General features: G+C 40.9%; 2 protein-coding genes across 2 annotated transcripts; both read right to left on the bottom strand.

Moving 5' to 3' along the window:
* Window positions 1–866: 866 nt before the first annotated feature.
* On the bottom strand, window positions 867–4,796 carry LOC116522025 (vomeronasal type-2 receptor 26-like). Its single transcript, XM_032236613.1, has 4 exons — window positions 3,978–4,796; window positions 2,490–2,717; window positions 1,902–2,028; window positions 867–1,765 (listed from the first exon to the last, which is right to left on the bottom strand). Exons 1-4 carry the CDS (start codon window positions 4,794–4,796, stop codon window positions 867–869), a joined length of 2,073 nt encoding a protein of 690 aa, XP_032092504.1.
* Window positions 4,797–16,907: 12,111 nt separating this feature from the next.
* LOC116522024 (vomeronasal type-2 receptor 26-like) lies at window positions 16,908–22,594 on the bottom strand. The gene is made up of 4 exons (XM_032236611.1): window positions 21,809–22,594; window positions 19,715–19,939; window positions 18,128–18,254; window positions 16,908–17,815 (listed from the first exon to the last, which is right to left on the bottom strand). Exons 1-4 carry the CDS (start codon window positions 22,592–22,594, stop codon window positions 16,908–16,910), a joined length of 2,046 nt encoding a protein of 681 aa, XP_032092502.1.
* Between the last annotated feature and the right edge of the window lie 960 nt (window positions 22,595–23,554).

The following is a 23,554-nucleotide window of genomic DNA, read 5'->3' as shown; positions in this document are numbered from 1 at the left end:
TAAAATAGCTTTTACAGTACAGCACAGTGGAGTTGCCATGGTAACAGCTGGGCAGTAGTTTACAAGGGGGCTCCCTCTTGGGAATTGGGATAAATGCACACCCAGGCTATGCCGAGTTATTAGCTAGTATGGTTAGAAATAAACAATGGTTAATAGCATTCAAGGAGGGGTTGCACTTGTGGATATGAAAGGTCTCTAAACTGATCCCTTTTTCATTCTTCCCCCTGGCTCTACCAGTCTTCTCCTACAGAAATAAATTCGCACTTTATTATAGTTACTGGGCAGTATACACTTTGAAAAAAGAATGAGGCAGAAGCAAGAATATATTTCATTTCATTACATTAGTTTACTGTATTGTTAAAATATGATAATCAGTTACAGTGGAGCTGTATTTAAAGATTAAAAATGAATGGTAATGATCTAAGATAACATTTTTTTAAAACAAGATGCAATGTACAGCATTCAGAAACCATGATGCTGGGTTAAATTCATGTCTACAAAATGATATTCCGATCTTGACTATATGTTGTGGTTTATAAATAGAAGGCATATATATCATGATAGTAGCAGGTAAAATATTGGACACATTTTGAGTCAATGCCAGAAAAGTCCCAACAGCACATGGCAAATCAATTTTGTCAAAGTCTTTTGAAATACAGTGTTGAAAGGGACACAAAGGAATTTTCAAGAGTCTTTGGAAATGTAGAAAATAAGGCACATCTAGTGTTTTGGAATAGGCAACTATAATAAACCTTGCTAGACACAATAATCCTACACAAAGCCTCTATTGGCAGAAATGAAACTTCTACATATTTTTTTTATTTTTTGTCAGCAATTTTTCCTAGCAAGAAAGAACATATGTGGTACTAATACCTCTTAATGAGTTGCTCCCTGTGGTTGAGGTCAGGCCGCAAAACAATGATGTAGCACTTTGGGAGGAATATGCATCCCAGTAATGCAGCGCTGGAGGCCAAGATGGAGAAGACCTCCACAGCTACCATGGCTTTTCCTTTTGTGCTCAGATAGGCTGGAAAGAAGGAGATCCAAACACTGCAAAAGGCCAACATGCTGAAGGTGATGAACTTGGCTTCGTTAAAGCTGTTGGGTAATTTACGGGCAAGGAAAGCCACAATAAAGCTGGCAATGGCTAAGATGCCCATGTAGCCCAAGACACTGTAGAAGAAGAAAGCTGAACCCTCATTGCATTGTAAAATCATTTTTTGGAACTCTGAATGCATGTCCAACTCAGGGAATGGGGGAGATGTTGACAACCAAAGAATACAAATACATACTTGTAATAAGGAGCAGGAAAGGACAATAGAAAGAGCCAATCTTTTCCCCACCCATCTCCTCATCTGAGATCCTGGTTTAGTGGCTATGAAAGCCACAACCACAGTGATGGTTTTAGCAAGTACACTAGAAATGGCCACTGAGAAAGTGATGCCAAACATTGATTGTCGGAGAAGGCAGATCACTTTGCCGGGTTGGCTGAGGAAGAGCAAAGAGGAGAGAAAACAGAGCAGAAGAGAGACAAGCAGGGTGTAGGTGAGGGACCGGTTATTGGCTTTGACAATGGGGGTATCCCTGTGCTTAAAAACAGTTCCAAGTACCCATGAGGTCAAGAAGAAGAAACCAAGAGCTGCTGAGGTTAAACCAATTCCTAAGATTTCTTCAAAAGTTAGAAAGACCAGCAGTTTCAGGATACATCCATTCTTTTCTTCATTTGGGTAATGATCTTCTGAACATTGAAAACAGTCGTCCATATCTGGAAGGAAAATAAAAAAAAATGTCATCTAGGCCTTCCAAATTATTGAAAATAATAACATTATTTTTATGCACCCATGTAGTTTATTAAAGTTCCCTTATTTCTAATGAAAATTGGTAGAAAATTTCTACCCTACCATTTTGATTTGAAATCTTCCCTTCTGGGCATGGAACACAGTCATAGCAGCAGAACTGACTTCCTTCAATTCCTTTCTTCCAGGATCCAGGAAAACAAGGGTCATTGCATTGAGAAAACGGAAGAACCTGATGATAAACATGAAAATGTTTTGAAAAGGAGAGTTTTAAAGACAGTTTCTGAATTTTCTCCTTAATGTAGTAACATGATTATTGACATCCTAAAAGAATACAGCATATTAACAGCTTCATCAACAACTGAAAAATAATTGAGAAAATATAATGAGGTACAAAAACTCCTGTCTGAAGAGTAGCGTAAGTACATGGTAACGATGTCATGCAAACATGGCCACTCTTGTGATTTCAAGAGGAAATGCCCACCAAATATGCCATCCTGGCTTTTAGATTGTAATATCATATTGTGTCAATTTGAGGAATCTTTAATCATCCACAACATTTGAAAAAATATGCTCTTGTTTATTTAAAAATGACTAGAAATTAGATTTCTAAAGAGATTATGTTCAATATGGGATCATAATGGGTTAAGGCATGGATCACAATAGACTAAGGTGGAATCATTAATTTTATACCTGGTTAAAAGCTGGACTCCAAACAATCACATCCTCATTAATCCACAATTCCTTCTCTTTTAGAGCTTGTAGATCCATCTTTCCAACTCTAATTTTCCGAAAGGATCCGTTTGGAAAAGTGATCAAATTGATGATGTCGAATCCACCTGTTGCTTCCCCTTTTTCACTCAGGAACACTCTTTCCCCAGCTGAATTGTTAAAAGAAATGCCTTGAAGATGTGAATGGAGCTACTTGAAAGAGAATAAAAGAAAGAGGGAATTAAAAGCAACATAATAAAGAAGAGAAAATCATATTTAAATTTCATTCCCTCATTCTTCCTATTCCTATAACTATTATTAAGTATGAACACTTAGAAATTTGACAATCAATATTGCCTGATAATGTACATGTCCTATCTATCATCTATCTATCTATCTATCTATCTATCTATCTATCTATCTATCTATCTATCTATCTATCTATCTATCTATCTTCCTATCTTATTGATATTAATATAAGGAAGAGTAAAAATGAAAGGAAGAAGAATGAATAAAAAGTTCTGGAATTATGTACCTTCCTTGAATTATGATTTAGATCAGGGAGGTCAAACTCACACCATCATGCCATCATGTGACATGTCACAACTTTTCCCCCCTTAACTAAACCAAGGGAGAGCATGGCCAGCGTGTGATCCATCCGGCCCATGGGCCATGAGTTTGAAACACCTGATTTATTTTGACTACATAAACAATCCATTCAACCTAGATCATATCTAATCTTTCCTCATTGTCCATTACTCAAATTTTATATTCTGAGACTAAAATATTTCTCCATAGAGAAATGCAAGATAGATATTATTGCAAAGGTGTTTCATGGTTCATACGATGGATTTCACAACTAAAGGACCCACTTTTATTTCACTCCTCTAAAACTCCAGATAGAGACAGAAAGCTCAGCTTGTTACCCATGACAATCCATGAGCCACATGAAAATTCATGGAGAATTGATGATTGTTGGAGGAAGCAATGAAAAGTAATCTAAATTATAATTTTAACTATCTCTTATTATGCAATATATTCTGATTTACTCAATAACCTCTACTGACAACTAAACCATAATTGATACAGTAGCTCCAGAACAACAACATAAACTATTTTTCTCAATATCTATTTAAGACAGAACAGCATTTCAGAGTCAGAAGACTTGGAGGTCTTCTAATCCCACTCCCTACTCAAGAGAGAACATATGCTATTTCAGATCAGTGGCTGTCCCTCTCTTCATAAAAATCTCCAGTGTTGAGAGTGTTTAAAACTTCTGAAGACAAGCTGTTCCACCAATTAATGGTTAATTGTTGTCGCCATCAAAAAATTCCTCCTTATTTCTAGGTTGTTTCTTGTGCTTGATTTCACATGCAGAAAATATTAAGACTTTCCATAATGGTTTCAAAACATCATTCTACGACAAGCTGCTTATTGAAATAACAGAAGTGCCCCAAGCAAAGGGAATACCTGCCAAGCTCGGTGATATGGAAGGTCAGGATTTTTACTCATCATTGTTTTTTTTCTATTGTACCGTAAAGTGTACAGAGCCTGCAAAGCATGAGCCACAGCATAAACAGCATTGTAGACGCTGTAGCTATGGCCAGTCATCTCCATTTCAAAGGCAGTTCCAGGAAGATCCTCCAGCTTCATCTCCTCAGTGCATTTTCTACCTTCCTTTGGGAAAATGTCTTGTATTTCTTGTAACTCTGGTTTTGGAAATGAACAATCAAATGCTTGTTCCCAAACTTCCTGTAGAAACTGATCTCTGTAGTCTGAAAGAGGATTCATGGTCTGAAGAAACTCCTTGAAACCTGCAACTGCTGTTGAATGAATGGCGAAGGAAAGAGCCCCATGGAACATCTGGAGACCCCATGGGATTTGAAATCCTGATAATACAAAATCAATCTGGGCAGTCATGATCCACACCCTTCTAAATAATGCAATTTCCTTGCTTTCAGGATCTATCATAAATGTGACAACTCTCAGCCACATAATTGTCAATGATTCTCCATAGACAAGAAATGCATTGGCTTTGCTAATTATCCAATTCGTGGAAATAATTAAGATTTTTTCAATTACTTCTGGAAAGTCTTCCAAGTGGATTAGCTGTTCAAGCCTTTCCATGAATGATATACAGATTCTGTTCTCTGAAAGCAAGGGCAGCATTTTCTGTAAGAAATTTTCTCCATCATTGTTGTCAACAGCAAATATCCCAATCCATGTCCACTTGAAATGGTGAAGCAGTTGGACAATCCCAATGTACTGATGGTCTTCTTTGGGGACCATGAAATAAAGTGAAGAGAGCTTATTGGTCTGAAATTGCTCTTGGGGTAAGGAGCCATATGTCAGCTGCAAGAAAATGGAGTAGTATTCTCTAGAGTTGTAAAATCAAATGAAATTGTCCTGATTGAGTTTTCATATAAAATATATGCAAGGAAGGTATTGTTTCCCTGACATTCTTCTAAGTATAAATACAGAAAGGAATTTATTGGAATTATTTCAAACAGAAATAAAGTATACTATTCTAAACTCTTTCCTCAGGTGTGGACTGTCTATGGATATTCAGTTCTTGTATTTGGCATTGTAGTTTTAAAAGTATGCCAACTAATAGACCTTGAGCTAGGCGGAAGATCTTAATGCAAACATAACTCTAATCTTTATTGTTCCTTAATTAACCCAGAACAACATCAAGAACAGAATATAGAATTGTTCTCCTTTAGCCCTTTCACAACTTACTTGTGGAATTTTGAAGGATCCAGTAATTTCAGCAATATGAGATGATGTGACAAAATCTAGTCCTCCAATGATAGCCATGAGATTTTTCTGGCTGTCACACTTGTAGTTAGGGACAAATTCCTGGGATTTGAAAAGCAGGTCAAGAGTGGTACGATAGGTCATCCTTGCATTGAGGTAACTGTCAAAAATGTGGAACCCAAGAGTGATATTAGGTAAAATCTTTGAGTCCTTGTTGATCTCCTTCACAGCAAAGGCCAAGGCGAGGACATGCTGATGAAATTTGGTGAATATGCTGCAAAAATTTAAATACCCCCCAGTTGAAAGGGAAAATTTAGAATTCTCATCAGGTGACAACATTTCTCTTTCAATAACAAACATTTCTTTCTCTGACAGTAATAGAAAGAGAATAGTTTTTTCTAAAATTTCTACAGAGGGGTTGTTAATGTTCTCTGAGCCTGGTTGTTTTCTTCCAGACATTTCATTTCCCAAAGAAGATAACATCCTCACAACCTAACACTGAAGATGTTATCTAGTTTGGCTAATGAAATGTCTTCAAGAAAACAGTCAATGTGAGAGGACCCTTCATTTCCACCCTGAACTAAAATATACTCTTATATTGGTAATTTCTACAGTGGTCAAATTTATTTTACACAGCATTTCCCTGACTTCCAACAAATATGTACCACAACTAATACAAGTGGTCACTTTTTTCATAATACAATATTATCTCTGATGTTTTTTAAAAATGGTTTATGAATAGAATCAGGAGGTATCACTTATTTACCACATGGATGTTTTGCAAGGAGAGATAATGCCAAATCTTTCTAAAAATTATCTTTATTCCAGTAAATCTTCATATATAGACTTCTTGATTTGAACTTTTATACATTTCATGTGAAATACTTTAAGGTAATTTTAAGAAGGAAAATCTTTGATAAGATAAAAGGGTCTGCAGGAAGGGTCCCTCTGATCTCTTAAAATGCTAATTAATTTCAAAGAATGACTTTGGAGATAAGGAGATCTTCTTCTTAGGCATCATGTGTTATGATTACAAAATTATAAATTGTATTGCTTGAAACCTGTTTTTTGCACTCTTTGTACTCGGGAAGAATCTGGAAGGCCACACTTGCAACCTCTATTTCATTTCTTTCCAATAAATCTTTGAATTGTGAACCAGAGTTGTCTTTTGCATTGTGAGTATAAGAATTGGTTTTAATATCTCACAAAGGTTATTCCTCCTTTCGTAAACAGATACAATTTGAAGAATGGGGAGGCATAGATTATATTTTACACCATACAGTTATGCACAAATAACTTTTTAGTCGTAGAAAGGATTTTTGAAAATCTGAGTCAGATTAGACATAGAGAAAAAAGTTCTTACACTGGTATCTCATAAGGTTTCTTTGAAGGATTTTCGCTAAATTTAGCTTCATAAAGGTGGTAAGCGAAGTGAGATGCCATCTCACCAATGATGAGGTCTCCAGGCTGGTACCACTCATGTGGAACAAGGAAAGCATCACTTGCAGGGCATTTCAGAGTGACTACTTTGTGCACCAAAAACATCACAAGAAACATCTTCATGCTTTTGTTATCGTGAAATTGTTTTCCCTTCCATCCTCCCGATCAGAAAGTACCTAGAGTCCAATACTTCATCTGAAGACCAATACAAGGTTATATGTGAGAATGCACCTAATGAGAAAATCTATTCTTTTCCACTTGAATATCCGTGTGAGCGCAAATTTGTATCCTGTACAGTATTTGAACAGATACTCTGGTAGAAGAGAAGAGCGGGTAGAAATCTGAAGCACTGAGTCCAATAGAGTTGTTGTTACCCTTGTGCCAAACTTCCTGTTCTTCAAATGTTTCTTTTTATCCAAGTGGATACCTTGACTGTTATTGAATATAATCTCCTTCTGTGCTGTGTTTTGTCCTAGCTGAGAAAATAGTGTGATTCCTGTAGGAGTTAATTATTTTGTTTTGATGAGATAATAACTGGCTACTGGTTCAACTATTTATTTTTTATATGAGCAAATGCCAATGAAAATCATATAAGGGAGATTTGCAATAAAATATATGCCTAGTTGTTGAAATTGTTGAAAGTGTTTTTTTTTAAATCTAAAAACATTTATTTTTTATCAGTTTTTCACAAAATAGAATAGGAACATATCCAGCAGATATCAATCACGAGGAGTAACAATGCAGAAACTTTTTTTAAATAATTACCTTGAACTCAGTGAAAACTTTTTTTGCACCAAAGTTTCTAGTATTCTACTGCTAACATTTTAACATATGATTTCTTCTCCCAGAACTAGAAACATTGGAAAGACAGAATGGCTTAGGTTAAATATAAAACCTACATTTATGCTATAACATCTTTTACTGAAATAAACAATTTTTGGGAACTGGCTAAGAATAAAAAAACCAAAAACCTTCATTTGTAAATAAACCTTGACGTCATAATGCTTTACACAGGAATGTTCCTTTAAGTTCAATTCATAAAAAAGATAGACTATACCACCAATTATGAGATCAGCAGCTTTATATGGGGCTCTCCATTTATTTATTTATTTTATTTATTTGTTTGTCAACATGTACAAGGCAACAGGTATTAATGTAGACATGGACATTTTTGCATGAGATTAGTACAAATAGATTGAGATTTGAGATTGAGATTTATTAGATTTATATGCCGTCTTCTCCCAAAGACTCAGGGCAGCATACAACAATTAAAAGAAACATATAATATAAAAGTTAAAAAAAAATTAAATGGAATATCCCAAACCCAATTAAAATTGACAATACATTTTTTTTTAAAAAAAATCGATTTAAAATTAACAGTGATCAATACTTTACTTTGTTTTGTTCAGGCCAGGGTGGCTTGCTGGAAAAGCCAACTTTTTAGGGTGCGTCAGAAGGACCGGAGGTCGGAGATTATACAAAGCTCTGGGGGCAGCTCATTCCAGAGGGAAGGCACTCTGACAGAGAAGGCTCTCCCCGGGGGTCACTAGCTGACACTGTCTGGCCGACGGCACCCTGAGATGGGATCGCACTCTGTGGGATCGCACTGGACGATGGGAGGCTACCGGTGGCAGTAAGTGGTCTCGCAGGTACCCTGGGCCTAAGCCATGGAGCACTTTAAAGGTCATAATTAGTACCTTGAATTGCACCCAGAAGACACGCCTAAAAGGGGTGTAACATGGGAGCACCTAGGTGCCCCCATGATAACCCACGCAGCCGCATTCTGGACCAGCTGAAGCTTCCGGGTGCTCTTTAAGGGCAGCCCCATGTAGAGAGCATTACAGTAGTCCAAGCGAGAAAGGATGAGGGCATGAGTGACTATGCACAGAGCATCCTGATCCAGGAAGGGGCGCAACTGACGTACAGGCGAATCTGGTAAAAGGTCCCCCTGGTCATTGTTGTTGTTGTTGTTGTTGTTGTTGTTTATTATATTTATATGCCGCCCTTTTCCCCCGAAGGGGACTCAGGGCGGCTCACAACTCAAACCAGGGAAGGGGGATACAGACAAAAATTAAAAATGACACATAACAATGCATAATTTAAAACACACGATAGTCATACCATTCGAGACGGGGGCAACAGCTCTTTAGCCCCAGGCCTGTCGGAACAGCCAGGTTTTAAGGGCTATGCGGAAGGCCTGGAGGGTGGTGAGGGTTCGAATTTCAATGGGGAGTTCATTCCAGAGGGTTGGAGCAGCCACAGAGAAGGCTCTCCTCCAGGTAGTCGCCAGTCGACACTGGCCGGCGGATGGAATTCGGAGGAGGCCTAATCTGTGGGATCTAATCAGTCTAGTGGAGGTAATTGGCAGCAGGCGGTCTCTCAAGTACCCAGGTCCAATACCATGAAGGGCTTTATAAGTGACGACTAGTGCCTTGAAGCGTATCCAGAGACCAATAGGCAGCCAGTGCAGCTCGCAGAGGATAGGTGTTACATGGGCGAACCGAGGTGTACCCACGATCGCTCGCGCGGCTGCATTCTGAACAAGCTGGAGTCTCCGAATGCTCTTCAAGGGCTGCCCCATGTAGAGCACATTGCAGTAGTCCAGTCTAGAGGTCACAAGGGTGCGAGTGACTGTTGTGAGGGCCTCCCGGTTCAGGTAGGGACGCAACTGGTGCACCAGGCGAACCTGGGCAAATGCCCCCCTGGTCACAGCCGACAAGTGGTGTTCAAAAGTCAGCTGTGGGTCCAGGAGGACTCCCAAATTGCGAACCCTGTCTGAGGGGCGTACTGTTTGACCCCCCACCCTGAGAGATGGAACACTTGGACAATTAGTAGGAGGGAAACACACCAGCCACTTGGTCTTATCTGGATTGAGTACAAGCTTGTTAACCCCCATCCAGTCCCTAACAGCCTCGAGGCACTGGCACATCACGTCAACCGCTTCACTGAGTTGGCACGGGGCGGACAGATACAGCTGCATTTCGTCCGCATACTGATGGTATTTTATCCCGTGCCGTCGAATGATCTCACCCAGCGGCTTCATGTAGATATTAAACAGGAGGGGGGAGAGGACCGAACCCTGCGGCACCCCATAATTCAGGGGCCTAGGGGTCGATCTCTGCCCTCCGACCAACACCGACTGCGACCTGTCCAAGAGGTAAGAGGAGAACCACCGTAGAACAGTGCCTCCCACCCCCACCTCTCGCAGTCGTCGCAGAAGGATACCATGGTCGATGGTATCAAAGGCAGCTGAGAGGTCAAGGAGGTCAAGGAGCACTAGGACGGAGGCATAACCTCCATCCCCGGCTCTCCAGAGATCATCGATCAATGCGACCAAAGCGGTTTCCGTGCTGCAGCCAGGCCTAAATCCCAACTGGAAGGGATCTAGATAATTGGTTTCCTCCAAGGACCGCCGGAGCTGAAAGGCTAGCTGAAAGGCTACCACCTTCTCAACAACCTTCCCCCCAAAGGGGAGGTTGGAGACTGGATGATAGTTGTTTAAGACGGCTGGATCCAAAGATGGCTTCTTCAGAAGGGGTCTCACCACCGCCGCCTTTAGAGCGGGGGGAAAGAACCCCTCCCAAAGGGAGGCGGTAACAACTACCTGGATCCAGCCCCGTGTCACCTCCCTGCTGTTAGCGACAAGCCAGGAGGGGCATGGGTCCAGTACACATGTGGAGGCACTTACAGCTCCCATGGCCTTGTCCACGTCCTCAGGGATAACAGCTTGAAAATCAATCCAGTGATGTCCTGCCAGATTCTCCCCTGGTGCCTCAGCTGGCTCTGCGCAATTGGAGTCCAGGTCCGTCCGAAGCCGAGCAACTTTATCCGCGAGGAATTGGACGTAATCCTCAGCTCTGCCTTGCAAAGGATCGCTCATATCCCTCCTATTTAGGAGGGAACGGGTTATCCTGAACAAGGCGGCTGGGCACGACTCAGCGGAAGCAATCAGAGAGGCAATGTGTGTTCTTTTGGTCGTCCTAATTGCCTGAAGGTAGGCTTTGATGCTGGATGTTAAAAGCGCTCGGTCTGACTCAGACTTACTGGATCTCCATCGTTGCTCTAGGCGTCTCTTTCAGCGCTTCATCTCCCGGATTCCTCAGTAAACCAAGGAGCCCTCCTGGATCCACTGCCTCAGATCGGCCATAAAGGCGCAATCCGGTTAAGAGCCCCTGCCGCTGCTGAATTCCAAGCAGCAACCAGAGTCTCCGCCAGACTGCGGGCGAGGGTATCAGGAACAACGCCAAGCTCCGTCTGAAAGCCCAAAGGGTCCATAAGTCGCCTGGGGTGGAACCACCTAATCGGTTCCTCCTCCACACAGTGGGGGTTTGGTCTCAGAAAGTCAAGCCTCAGTAGGTAGTGGTCCGACCATGACAGGGGTAAGATCTCGCTACCACTCAAACCAAGATCACAACTCCACTGCTCCGAGAGGAATATGAGGTCAAGCATGTGACCCACCGAGTGAGTCGGGCCCTGAATTACTTGGGTCAAGCCCATGGCTGTCATGGAAGCCATGAACTCCTGCGCTCCATCAGAGTGTTCACCGAGCGAAGGCAAATTGAAATCCCCCAGAACCATAAGTCTGGGAAACTCAATTGCCAGCTCATGGCCGTCAGGTGTTCTTCTAAACTAAGCCACGTATCCAGGAGGACACCTAGATTGTGGGCCCTTTCTGAGGGGGCTAAAATTTCTCCCCCTATCATCAAAGATGGAACAAGATGTACAAATCAGGATGACGGAAACCACAGCCACTCCATCTTGGAGGGATTGAGCTTGAGCCTGTTCCTCCGCATCCAGATCCGTACAGCCTCCAGGCATCGGAACATCACATCGAGGGCATCGTTTGGGTGGTCTATGGTAGAGATGAAAAGTTGGGTATCATCAGCATATTGATGATACGGTACCCATAAACCACAGATGATCTCACCCAGTGGTTTCATATATATGTTGAACAGGAGGGGTGAGAGAACCGACCCCTGAAGCACCCCACAAATGATGCACCTCAGAGTCGATCCTTGCTCTCTAGTCAACACAAACTGTGACCGATCCGACAGGTAGGAGGAGAACCACTGTAAAACGGTGCCCACCACTCCCAACACCCTGAGTCATCATCAATCATCGGTTGATGGTATCAAAAGCTGCTGAGAGGTCTAATAGGACCACGACAGAGAGTCTAAGCCTGTCCGGATCTGAGTGATTTTATCCTGCAGATACTGAACAAATTCTTCAGCCCTACCCTGCAAGGGGTCTTTCCCAGCTCCTTGGTTAAGTAAGGAGTGGGTCACCCTAAACAGGGCAGCTGGCCCTCCAACCACTCTCTAGGTGTTTTTTCCGGCATTTCATCTCCCGGAGCTCCTTGGTAAACCAGGGAGCTACCCAGGATCGACACCAGGTCAGAGGCCGCAAAGGCACAACATGATCCAAAGCCCCAGTGGCTGCCCTATCCCAGGCTTCCACCAGGGCTTCGGTCGAGTTGTGAAAAAGGGATTCAGGAAAAGTCCCAAGCTCCATCAGGAACCTTTCAGGGTCCATCAGGTGCCTGGGGCGGAACCATCTAGTCGGTTCCGCCTTCCTGCGGTGAGGGGTAGCAGTATGGAAGTCAAGCCTGATGAGGAAATGATCTGACCATGACAAGGGTTGGATAGAAATATCCCCTAAATCTAGATCACTCATCCACTGCCCCAAGACAAAAATCAGGTCAAGCGTGCATCCCCCATTATGGGTGGGGTCTTGAATTAACTGAGTTAGGTCCATAGCCGTCATGGAAGCCATGAACTCCCGAGCTGACTCAGATGTCTCGCCAATGGAAGGCAGATTGAAATCCCCCAGGATCATAAGCCTTAGGAAATCAACAGCCAATCCAGCTAATTTAGCAGCTCCGGCAGGGCCGATGAAACTTAGCAGGGAGACAGGTACGTAACAAAAAGGCCCACCTGAACTACAAGGCCCCATTTCACAAAAAGGAACTCACACCCGCCTATCTGAGGCACAGTGACCTCCTGAGGTCTGACACTTTCCCTAATAACCACCGACACCCACCCACCCACCCCCCGCCCCTGCTCTGGGCTCTCGGCTGGTGAAATGCCCGGAAGCCTGGTGGACATAATTCATTAAGGGGAACACCCCCCTCATGGCACAACCAGGTCTCCGTAATGCACACCAGGTCCACTCTACCCAAATAGATGGGTATAAATAAGTGTAACACGACCCTGAACACATAAAATGAGTACTATCAATGGGGACAGTAGGACAGGGATGGTAGGCACACAGGTGCGTTTATGCATGCCCCCTTAGGGACCTCTTAGGAAACATGTGAGGTCCACGGTGGACAGATTATGGTTAAAGATATGGGAGTTTGAGGAACTAACACAGTCATGTAGAGCATTCCAGGCATTGACCACTCTATAGCTGAAGTCGTATTGTTTGTAATCGAGTTTGGAACGATTTACTTTGAGTTTGTATCTATTGTTTGCCTGTGTATTATGGCAGTTGAAATTGAAATAGTCATTTACAGATAGGACATTATATCAGATAATTTTGTGTATTATGCTTAGGTCAGAACATAGGCTGAGTAGTTAAAGCTTGTCCAAGCCTAAAATTTCAAGCATGGTAGCATAAAGTATGTTCTTGCGAGCAGATGAGTTAAATACTCTTCTTGTGAAATACCTCTGGACCCTCTCTATTGTATTAATGTCTGCTATGCAGTGTGGATTCCTGGCATGTGAACAGTATTCAAGGATTGCTCTAGCAAAGGTTTTGTATGCCCTAGTTTGCAGTATAGTGTTACCAGAGAAAAACTTTGCAAAATAAGGATGACAACTTTTTTGGCAATGTGGTTAAAGTGAGCTCTGGGGCTTAGATCTTTAGAGATGAGTACTCCTAAGTCCTTGACAGAGTGTGGGTCATCCATTAGGCCGTACCCATCCAGCTTGCATTTGGTGTTCTGGTTTTTGTTGCCACTGTGTAGGAAAGAGCATTTGTTAGCAGAGATATAGAGTTGCCAATTATTCCACAAATTCAGATATGGGACTTCCCTTGAAAAATATCCAGAGGTTCCAATTGTTTCAAAATTCGATTGTCCAGATGGAAATGAGGAGGTGATAAGCCACCTGGGAAAGCCAATGGAAACCATCAAAACCATAAAAAAGCAAAAGTTGGAATATTTTGGTCATGTGATGTGACATCTGGAAAAATATGGCATACGTCACTTAATCTTCCAGGCAAAGACTGAAGGCAAATGAGGACCAGGCAGAAGAAGAACATCATGGCTTCGAAATCTAAGGGACTTGTTTGGACAAAACTCAGCAGCACTTTTTCATATGGCTGTTGATAAAAATAGGATTGCTAATATGATCCCAATGTCCAATCTTGAAGAAGAAGGAGGAGGAGGAGGTGGAGAAATTTTTATAATATTAAATGATATTACTTAGCAGGATGTAATAAATATAGGGCCCAAAGTAATACTATTTATGTTTAAATGAACTATTGGAAGATGATAAAGGACTATGGAAAGAGACCAATATTGTTGAAGTTGGAAGATTTGTACAGATATTTATTTGTATTACTATTGTTTATGTGATTTAGAAAAGATTTGACCCAGTCAATGTACTGTCCATATAATATGAAGGTTAGGGGGAGGAGGAGGAGGAGAAGGAGAGGAGGAGGAGGAGGAGGAGGAGGAGGAGGAGGAGGAGGAGGAGGAGGAGGAGGAGAAGAAGAAGAAGAAGATTATTATTATTATTATTATGGTGGTGGTTTTGTATAGACCCAAGTGTTCAGATGTGTCGCCTCCCTTGCAACAGCTGCAATGGCTGCCAATTTTTTTCTGGATAAAGGTTGTTACCTTTAAATCCTAACATGGTCTGGACCATGTTATTTGAAGGACCATCTCATCCTGGTCACAACCACCTGACCCACCAGAGTGGGGAGTCGCGGAGGGTCTTCTCTCCTATGAAAGTCCATGTGGCATGACTCAGAAGATGGGCCTAGGGTGGCTCCCTTTCTTTGGAACATTGTCCCTCATGGAGGTTAGATTGGCACCCACTTTGCTTGTCTTCAGCAAGGCCCTTTTGCCAACATGCCTTTGGAACCCAGAGTGGGATGGAGCCCGTCAAGTGGCTTATCTAAAGAATTGTTATCCCCAGGAGTGTGTGGGGAGGAAGCTTTATTATTTCTATTGTTTGTATTTTGGATTTTTTTCAGCAGCCCAGGAACCCTGACAGTGAATGGGTGCCAAATAAATTTTCACAAATGAACAAACAAAGAAACAAGCAGAATATAATAGAATAACAGAGTTGGAAGGGATCATGGAGGGCTTCTATTCCAACCCCCTGCCTAGGCAGGAAACCCTACAATAATTTTGTTTTTCTTGCCTAAACATAGAACCTTATTTTTTTCACCATTGAATTTTATTTTGTTAGATAGTGCCCAATGTTCAAGTCTGTCAAGATCCTCCTGTATCTTGAGCCTGTCGTCCAGAGTGTTGGCTATTCGTGCCAGTTTGCAGATTGTATACCAGTGATAGCAAACCTTTTTGTAAAGCCGTGCCAAAATTTTGTATGCATGTGATATTTAATGTTTGTGTCTGTCCATACCCCTAATACAATGTACCTCACCCATCAGTGTATGCGTGCACGACACCACTACCACCCTGGGCATGGGGGGAGTTTTCACCATCCCCATGCTCCGGAGGCTTTCCTGAAGCCTGGGGAATGGAAAATGGACTCCCCTAGCCCTCCAGAAGCACAAAAATCAGCTGGCTGGTGCACAAATGCATATCAGAACTCATGGCTTGTGTGCCAGCAAATATGGCTCCATGTGCCACCTGTGCCATGCATACTATTGGTTTGCCATCATGGTTCTATACCATTTCAAACAAATAGTTTTCCAGTCTCTTTTTCAAAGCTTCCAGTGATGAAGTAATCCCCCAACTTCTGGAGGCAAGCTATTCCATGAGTTGAAATTTCTAGGAAATTTCTCCTTAGTTCTAAGTTGCTTCCCTCATTTCGTAGTTTCCAGCCATAGTTTCTGGTCTCATGTTTTGGTTTTTAAAAAAATAGTTTGAACCCCTTGCCTTTTTGGAGTCCCTCAAATATTGGAAAAACAGTTTTCTGAGTGTGGTTTTATTAAGGCTTTGTAAAGTAATACTACATCTTCATGTGATCTTGATTCTATTCCTCTATTAATGTGGTGGCTCAGGGGCTAAGACGTTGAGCTTGTTGAACAGAAAGGTTGGCAGTTTGGCAGCTTGAATCCCTAGCACTGCATAATGGAATGAGCTCCCATTATTTGTCCCAGCTTCTGCCAACCTATCACTTCAAAAGCATGTAAAAATCCAAGTAGAAAAATAGAAACCACATTTGTTGGGAAGGTAACAGCATTCCGTGTGCCTTCGGCATTTAGTCATGCCGGCCACATGACCACGGAGATATCTTCAGATAGCTCTGGCTCTTTGGCTTTGAAACAGAGATGAATGCCGCCCCCTGGAATTGGGAACAACTAGTACATACTGTGTGTGTGAGTGGAACATTTAGCTTTACCTGTTAATGCAGCCTAGGATTGTATTGTGGGTATTTTTTGCCTGGGAAAATTTCATTTCAATAATTTTCCCATATTATTAATATGTGACACTAATTTACAGTGAAAATAGATTTATATGTAGAGATTGAATTGCTTTAATCCAGTACGAAAGCCGTTTTCTTTCAATACAGTTAAATATTCAGGATTCACAATCTCAATATATTTTATATTTCGAAGAACCCTAAGAAATCCAAACTAATATCCTATAGCACTGTGTTAAATATATATTCATAAAATGGCAGTCAGTATTTTACTATATTTGTATAGTGCTTTATGAACTGAAAGTGTAAAACCCAGGAAAATGTCCTTGCAAATATTGGACATCATTTGAGTCAATATCTGAAATACCCTAACAGCAGCCAAGAAAACTAGATCAAAGTCAAGTGAAACAGGAGTGTTGAAAAGGAGAATGGATTAGGATAAAGAATCTTGGACAATGATGGAAATGCAACAACATGAGAACTTACTTTGGAATGGGCTTAAATATGAATAAATCTTAAATACCCTACATAAATCCTTCACAGAAAAACGAAACAAAACAATATTCCTATATGTTTTATATATACCTGTAGACAGCAAACAGTTTTGCTATTGTTTTTCAGCAATTTTACTTGGAAAGAAAGATCACATGTGTTCATTCCTCTTAATGAGTTGCCCCCTGTGGTTGAGGTCAGGCCGCAAAATAATGATGTAGCATTTTGGGAGGAATATGCATCCCAGTAAAGCAGCGCTGGAGGCCAAGATGGAAAAGACCTCCACAGCTACCATGGCTTTTCCCTTTGTGCTCAGATAGGCTGGAAAGAAGGAGATCCACACACTGCAAAAGGCCAACATGCTGAAGGTGATGAACTTGGCTTCATTAAAGCTGTCAGGTAATTTTCGGGCAAGGAAAGCCACAATAAAGCTGGCGATGGCCAAGATACCCATGTAGCCCAAGACACAGTAGAAGAAGGATGTTAAACCCTCATTGCATTGTAAAATCATTTCTTGGAGCTCTGAGTGCACATCCAATTGAGGGAATGGGGGAGATGTTGACAACCAAAGAATACAAATACATACTTGGAGAAGAGAACAGGAAAGGGCAATAGAAAAAGCCAATCTCTTCCCCACCCATCTCCTCATCTGAGATCCTGGTTTAGTGGCCATGAAAGCCACAACCACAGTGATGGTTTTGGCCAGGACACTAGAAATGGCCACTGAGAAAGTGATGCCAAATGTTGATTGTCGGAGAAGGCAAATCACTTTGCCAGGTTGACTGAGGAAGAGCAAAGAGGAGAGAAAACAGAGCAGAAGAGAGACAAGGAGGGTGTAGGTGAGGGACCTGTTGTTGGCTTTGACAATAGGAGTATCCTGGTGCTTAATAAAAGTTGCAAGTACCCAAGATGTCAAGAAGAAGAAACAAAGAGCAGTTGAGGCTAAACCCATTCCTAAGGTTTCTTCAAAAGTTAGAAAGACCAGCATTTTCAGGTTACATCCTTTCTTTTCTTTATTTGGATAATGATCTTGTGAACATTCAAAACAGTCATCCATATCTGGAAGAAAAGTCAAGACATTTTTCATTTATGTATTCCATAGCAATAGCTTAAGAGTCTTTCTTTTCTAATGGATCAAACTGGGATGGTTTGACAGGTCTGTTACACCATGTTTTTGCAAGACATGCTTGATAAAATTTGTTTTTAAACAAATTTGGGAATCAGCTGGAAATATTGCTCATTAAAAATTGGTAAAACTTTTAATTATACAAACATCCAGGACATTACATTTCTTTGAAGTGTATAGAATGAGTGGCTAATTAATAAATTAATGATCTAATAACTCCCCCCCTCCCCCGAAATGTGAAATACCAGTTTGATTTGAAATCTTTGCTTCTGGGCATGGAACACAATCATAACAACAGAATGCTCTTCCTTCAGCCCTTTTCTTCCAGTAACCTGGGGAACAGGGGTCATTACAGAGAGAAACAGGCAGAACCTAGAGACATACACATAGATAGGAAGGAATCTGGATTAGACAATGTAAATTATCTAAATTGGATTATATGAAGGGGTTGTAGAAATTCCTGATATCATAGGGACAAGAACAACAAGCAGACAAAATTGAAACTCTGTATAATAACAACTCCTCCTAATATAAAAGAAGGGTTACCTGATGAAATAAAATATGGTCTTTCTTTCTTTCTTTCTTTCTTTCTTTCTTTCTTTCTTTCTTTCTTTCCTTTTTTCTTTTTTTCTTTCTTTCTTTCCTTCCTTCCTCCCTTCTTCTTTTTTCTTTCTTTTTCCTTTCTTTATTTTCTTTCTTTCTTCATTTTCCTTCCTTCCTTCCTCCCCTTCCTTCTTTTTTTCTTCTTCTTCCTCCTTCCTTTTCTTTCCTTCCTTCCTTTTTTCTTTCTTCCTTTCCTTCCTTTCCTTCCTCCCTTCTTCTTCCTTCCTTCCTTCTTTTTTATTTTCTTTTTTATTTATTTCTTTTCTTTCTTTCCTTTCCTTCCTTCCTCCCCTTCCTTCCCTTTTTCTTCTTCTTCCTCCTTCCTTCCTTCTTTCTTCTTTTCATTTCTTTTTCTTTCTGTCTCTTTGTCTCTCTCTCTGTCTCTCTCTCTCTCTCTGTCTGTCTTCTTCCCTCCCTCTCTTTCTTTCTTTCTTTCTTTCTTTCTTTCTTTCTTTCTTTCTTTCTTTCTTTCTTTCTTTCTCTCTGACACAGTGCACAATAGCTCATAGATATCTTTTATTTTATTATCTTTTATTTAGTGACCACAGATTTTGATCTATGTGAATAGACTATAAATATTCCCCTTCAAAAGTTAGTGCAACTAGTAACAATCCCTATACAATTCCAAGAATTGCATGTAATAAAAAGGTGAAAAAAAATTAAAAAATGAAATATTTATAGGCATGAAAAATAAATATATTGGCAGAACATATTCCCTTTATCCTTTCTTCTCCTTTCCCTGTCTTCCACCTCCTCTCTCTTTCTCTCTCTCTTTTCTCTGTCATCTATCTGCCTCCCTGCCTGCCTGCCTCCCTGCCTGCCTGCCTGCCTGCCTCTCTATCTCTATCTATCTATCTATCTATCTATCTATCTATCTATCTATCTATCTATCTATCTATCTATCTATCTATCATCAACATCAGCAGCATTGTTACATAATATGGATTTTCTCTAGATCAGGGCTGTCAAACTTCCGGCCCATGGGCTGGATACATTATGTGCTGGCCATGCCCACACCTGGTTTAGTGAAGAGGAAACAAGTCCCAATATGTCACAAGATGTCGCCATGATGACGTGAGTTTGACACCTATGCTCTAGACCATTGCAGAAATTCAGGGCCTAATTAAGTTTGAAAAAGAGAATAGGAGACCTCTTCTGAAAATAATAAAACTTCATGAGAACATGTTATGAAGGGATGCATTCCTTTGTCCATGAACACTGTTTCATACCTGGTTAAAACCAGGGTGCCAAATAATTGGGTTCTCAATGATAATGCCTTTTCCTTTTGCAACTTTGGGGTGTAACTTTCCAACTTTAACTCTTTGAAAGGATCTGTTTGGGAAAGTGATCATGTTGATGATGTCAAAGCCACCTGGACCATCTCTTCTGTCTTTAAAGAAGACTCTTTCCCCAGCTGAGTTGTTAAAAGAAATATGTTGAAGAAACCTGTGGAGCTACTTGAAGGAGAAGAAGAAAGAGGGAGTTAAAATGGAAAAAAAAATACATCGGGAATTGATTAAGGTTTCTCTTTCTTTTACTCTTCCTTCCAAAGGAATCAAACAACATTCCTTGGCTTCAAATAAAGAACGTCTCAACATATAAAGAACAATCAATAACTGAGATATGGAACTCACTTTTGTTTTATTAATTAATTATGACAAGTACTTTCAAGCACCAAACTCAGCATTTCTCCATGTACTTTATCATAAATCTGAAAAACAACATCATTTGATAGAAGTAATCCACCTCTGCTATCAAAGATAGTAGTCGAAGGTATGGTTTTCCCAGTTGCAATGTACAGCTGTGAAAGTTGGACCATAAGAAAGGCTGAGCACCAAAGAATTGAGGCCTTTGAACTCTGGTGCTGGAGAAGATTCCTGCGAGTCCCTTGGACTGCAAGATGATGAAACCAGTCAGACCTAGAGGAGATCAACCCTGATGGCTCTTTAGAAGGCCAGATCCTGAAGATGAAACTCAAATACTTTAGCCACCTAATGAGAAGGAAGAACTCACTGGAGAAGAGCCTCATGCTGGGAAAGATTGAGGGCAAAAGAAGAAGTGGAGGGCAGAAAATGAGGTGGCTGGATGGAGTCACCAAAGCAGTAGATGTGAGCTTAAATGGACTCCAGAGGATGGTAGAGGACAGGAAGGCCTGGACGATTGTTGTCTGTGGGGTCGCAATGGGTTGGACAGGATTTCGCAACTAACAACAACAACTATCAAAGATAGTATGATAAACCCTAGGTGTCCCATCCAACAATCCTGTCTTGAATATATTTCAAAAAGCTAATAAAAGTGAAATGTGCAGATTTCAGATTTTTTTTTTTTTTTTGGCACAAAAATAGATCACTTGCCTTTAGACACAATGCAAATGAATCCTTCATGGAACCAGACTGGATAAATTTACAAGAATAGCCAGTTCAATGGGGAGATTTATGGAATGAACATTGAAACATAAATTCCATTGACTAAGCTGAAATTGACAGAGATGATTTATGTCCATCCTCTTATATTTTATAACATAGAATGAATGGAACTATGGACATAAGGTAAAGGTTCCTCTTGCACATTTATGCTGACCAGTAGTGGGATTCAAATAATTTAACAACCGGTTTTCTGTCCTAATGACCAGCCGGGTAGGCGGGGCTCAGTGGTCATGTGACTGGGTGGGCGTGGCCAACTCCATGTCACTCAGGTCGATGGGCACTTCACCTTAACTGTGACAATGTAATAAGGGTTAACTGGAGAGGCAGTTTCTGTAAGCACGGCAATAAAGATCAGGCTAGAAACAACACCAGAATGTTTCCTTCCTGTCTTCCTTACAAGATTATCCCTGTAAAGTGGAAGAAAACAAAAGATTTCTTCCAACAACCAGTTCTGCGGACTGCTTAGAAAGTTAACAACCGGTTCTCCTGAATAGGTGCAAACTGGCTGAATCCCATTACTGGTGTTGACTCAAATGGGCAATGCTAATGTCCGTTTCAAAGCCGAAGAGCCAGCGCTGTCCCAAGACATCTCTGTGGTCATGTGGCCGGCATGACTAAATGCCAAAGGCAAATAGAATGCTGTTACCTTCCCACCAAAGGTGGTTCCTATTTTTCTATTTACTTTTTTACATACTTTCAAACAGCTAGGTTGGCAGAATCTGGGCCAAGTAATGGGAGCTCACTCTGTTATGCAGAGCTAGGGATTCGAACTGCCAAACTTCCGAGTTTTTTGATTGACAAGCTCAGCCACTGAGCCACTGTGTCTGTGGCCATAGGATAGGGTAAATAAGCTATGATGACTGGAATACAAGATAGATGTAGTATGGAAAGATTTACCTGCCAAGGCTGCAGATTTGGAAATTTAACCCTTTGAAGCTCCCTTGGTTGGGATTTTGAGTTCACAGCCTCGTGCAAAGAATGTGCCACTGCATAAACAGCATTATAGATACTGTAGCTTTGGCCGGTCATCTGCAACTCAAACAGAGGACCAGGTAGAGTCTCCAACTTCTCTTCTCCTGTACAGATTTTAGTGATCGTGGAAGATAATTCTGTATTTGAAAATGAACAATCGAACAATTGCTCCCAAACCTCTTGAAGAAATCCATCTTTGTGGGTTGAAGGTTTGATGATTTGAAGAAATTCTTTAAATCCTTGAATGTCTCTTGAATGCACAGTAAAGGAAAGAGACCCATGGAACAACTGGAGATCCCACCTCCTTTGAAATCCTGTCAATATGAAATCAATCGGATTCATCAGGATCCAAACCTTCCTAAACAATGCACTGTCTTTACTTTCACAATCATGTAGAACCATGACAGTTCTGAGCCACACTATTGTGAATGAGTGTCCATAAATGAGAAAAACCCTTGCTTTCTGATCTATCAATTTATTAGATGTGATTGTGATTGAAACAAACAATTCCGGGAAGTCTTCTAAATTGATACGTTCTGGCATTTTTTGCGTGAAAGCTACACAGATCCCGTTCTGTGAAAGCAATGGATGCAGCTTCTGCAAAAAACGTTCTCCCTTAATTTCAAAAGCAAAGACTCCGATCCAAGTCCATCCAAAATGAAGGAAAAGTTGGATAACTCCCATGTATTGATAGTCCTCATTTGGGACCATGCAATAAAGTGAAGATAACTTAATAGACTGGAACTCTTCTTGGGCAAAAGAGCTATAGGTCAACTAAAAGAAAAGGAAGAAAAAAAGGAAGAAAAAGAAAGGCATAAAAACAGGAAGGAAGGAAGGAAACAAAAAGAAAAGAAAAGGGAAGATAACAGAAGGAAAGGAAAGTTTACTTAGTTGACTTTACTGTAATTGCACCTTGTACAACAAAATTAAATGTCATCTTCAGTGTACATTAAAACACAAACACACACCCTTCATATTCTATACAATTGAATTGAAAACCAATATTGCATTAATATTGCATTATACAGTAGAATTCAATATAATTACTGCCCTGGGATAGAAGCTGTTTCTCTAAACTTTTTGAGCACATGGAACCGGCAGTAATGCCAGCAGAAACCCACCTTTGGATTATACCACAATGTTACTTGCAGGCATCCAATAAGTTTAATTTTGTTGTGTAATATTTGTTTTAGATTTTTCTGATCACAATAAAAGATTTCTATTTTGATTGAATGGATGACCTTGAGTGAATGGTGGGCAAAATAACAATAGAGCCGAGGTGGCACAGTGGTTAGGGTGCAGTATTGCAGGGCACTTCTGCTGACTGTGATCTGCAGTTCAGTGGTTCAAATCTCATCGGCTCAAGGTCGACTCAGCCTTCCATCCTTCCGAGGTGTGTGAAATGAGGACCCAGACTGTGGGGGCAAGTTGCTGACTCAATTTGCTGAAAAATTTGTAAACCGCTTAGAGAGGGCTGAAAGCCCTATTAAGCGGTATAGAAGTCTAATAAATAAATAAATAAATAAATAGGTATTTTCATTTGGCCAATAAAGAATTACATTCTATTCTATTCTAGTTAGCACTTGGACTTATATACCGCTTCACAGTGCTTTACAGCCTTCTCTATGTAAGTGGTTTACAAAGTCAGCATAATGCCCTCAACAATCTGGA

The sequence above is a fragment of the Thamnophis elegans genome, chromosome Z, assembly GCF_009769535.1.
Source record: "Thamnophis elegans isolate rThaEle1 chromosome Z, rThaEle1.pri, whole genome shotgun sequence".
In the NCBI taxonomy this organism is placed as follows: domain Eukaryota; kingdom Metazoa; phylum Chordata; class Lepidosauria; order Squamata; family Colubridae; genus Thamnophis; species Thamnophis elegans.
Note: the sequence above shows the minus strand (reverse complement) of the source record. Positions and strands in the feature narration are given on the sequence as shown.

Excerpts from the sequence above, each read along its gene's own strand:
- LOC116522025 (XM_032236613.1), bottom strand. The coding sequence starts at position 4,796 with ATGGTCCCCAAAGAAGACCATCAGTACATTGGGATTGTCCAACTGCTT. Across the intron at positions 2,718-3,977 it reads CATATCACCGAGCTTGGCAG|CTCCATTCACATCTTCAAGG; the intron begins GTATTCCCTTTG and ends TCTTTCAAGTAG. Across the intron at positions 2,029-2,489 it reads GGAGTCCAGCTTTTAACCAG|GTTCTTCCGTTTTCTCAATG; the intron begins GTATAAAATTAA and ends GTTTATCATCAG.
- LOC116522024 (XM_032236611.1), bottom strand. The coding sequence starts at position 22,594 with ATGGTCCCAAATGAGGACTATCAATACATGGGAGTTATCCAACTTTTC. Across the intron at positions 19,940-21,808 it reads CAAATCTGCAGCCTTGGCAG|CTCCACAGGTTTCTTCAACA; the intron begins GTAAATCTTTCC and ends TCCTTCAAGTAG. Across the intron at positions 18,255-19,714 it reads GGCACCCTGGTTTTAACCAG|GTTCTGCCTGTTTCTCTCTG; the intron begins GTATGAAACAGT and ends GTATGTCTCTAG.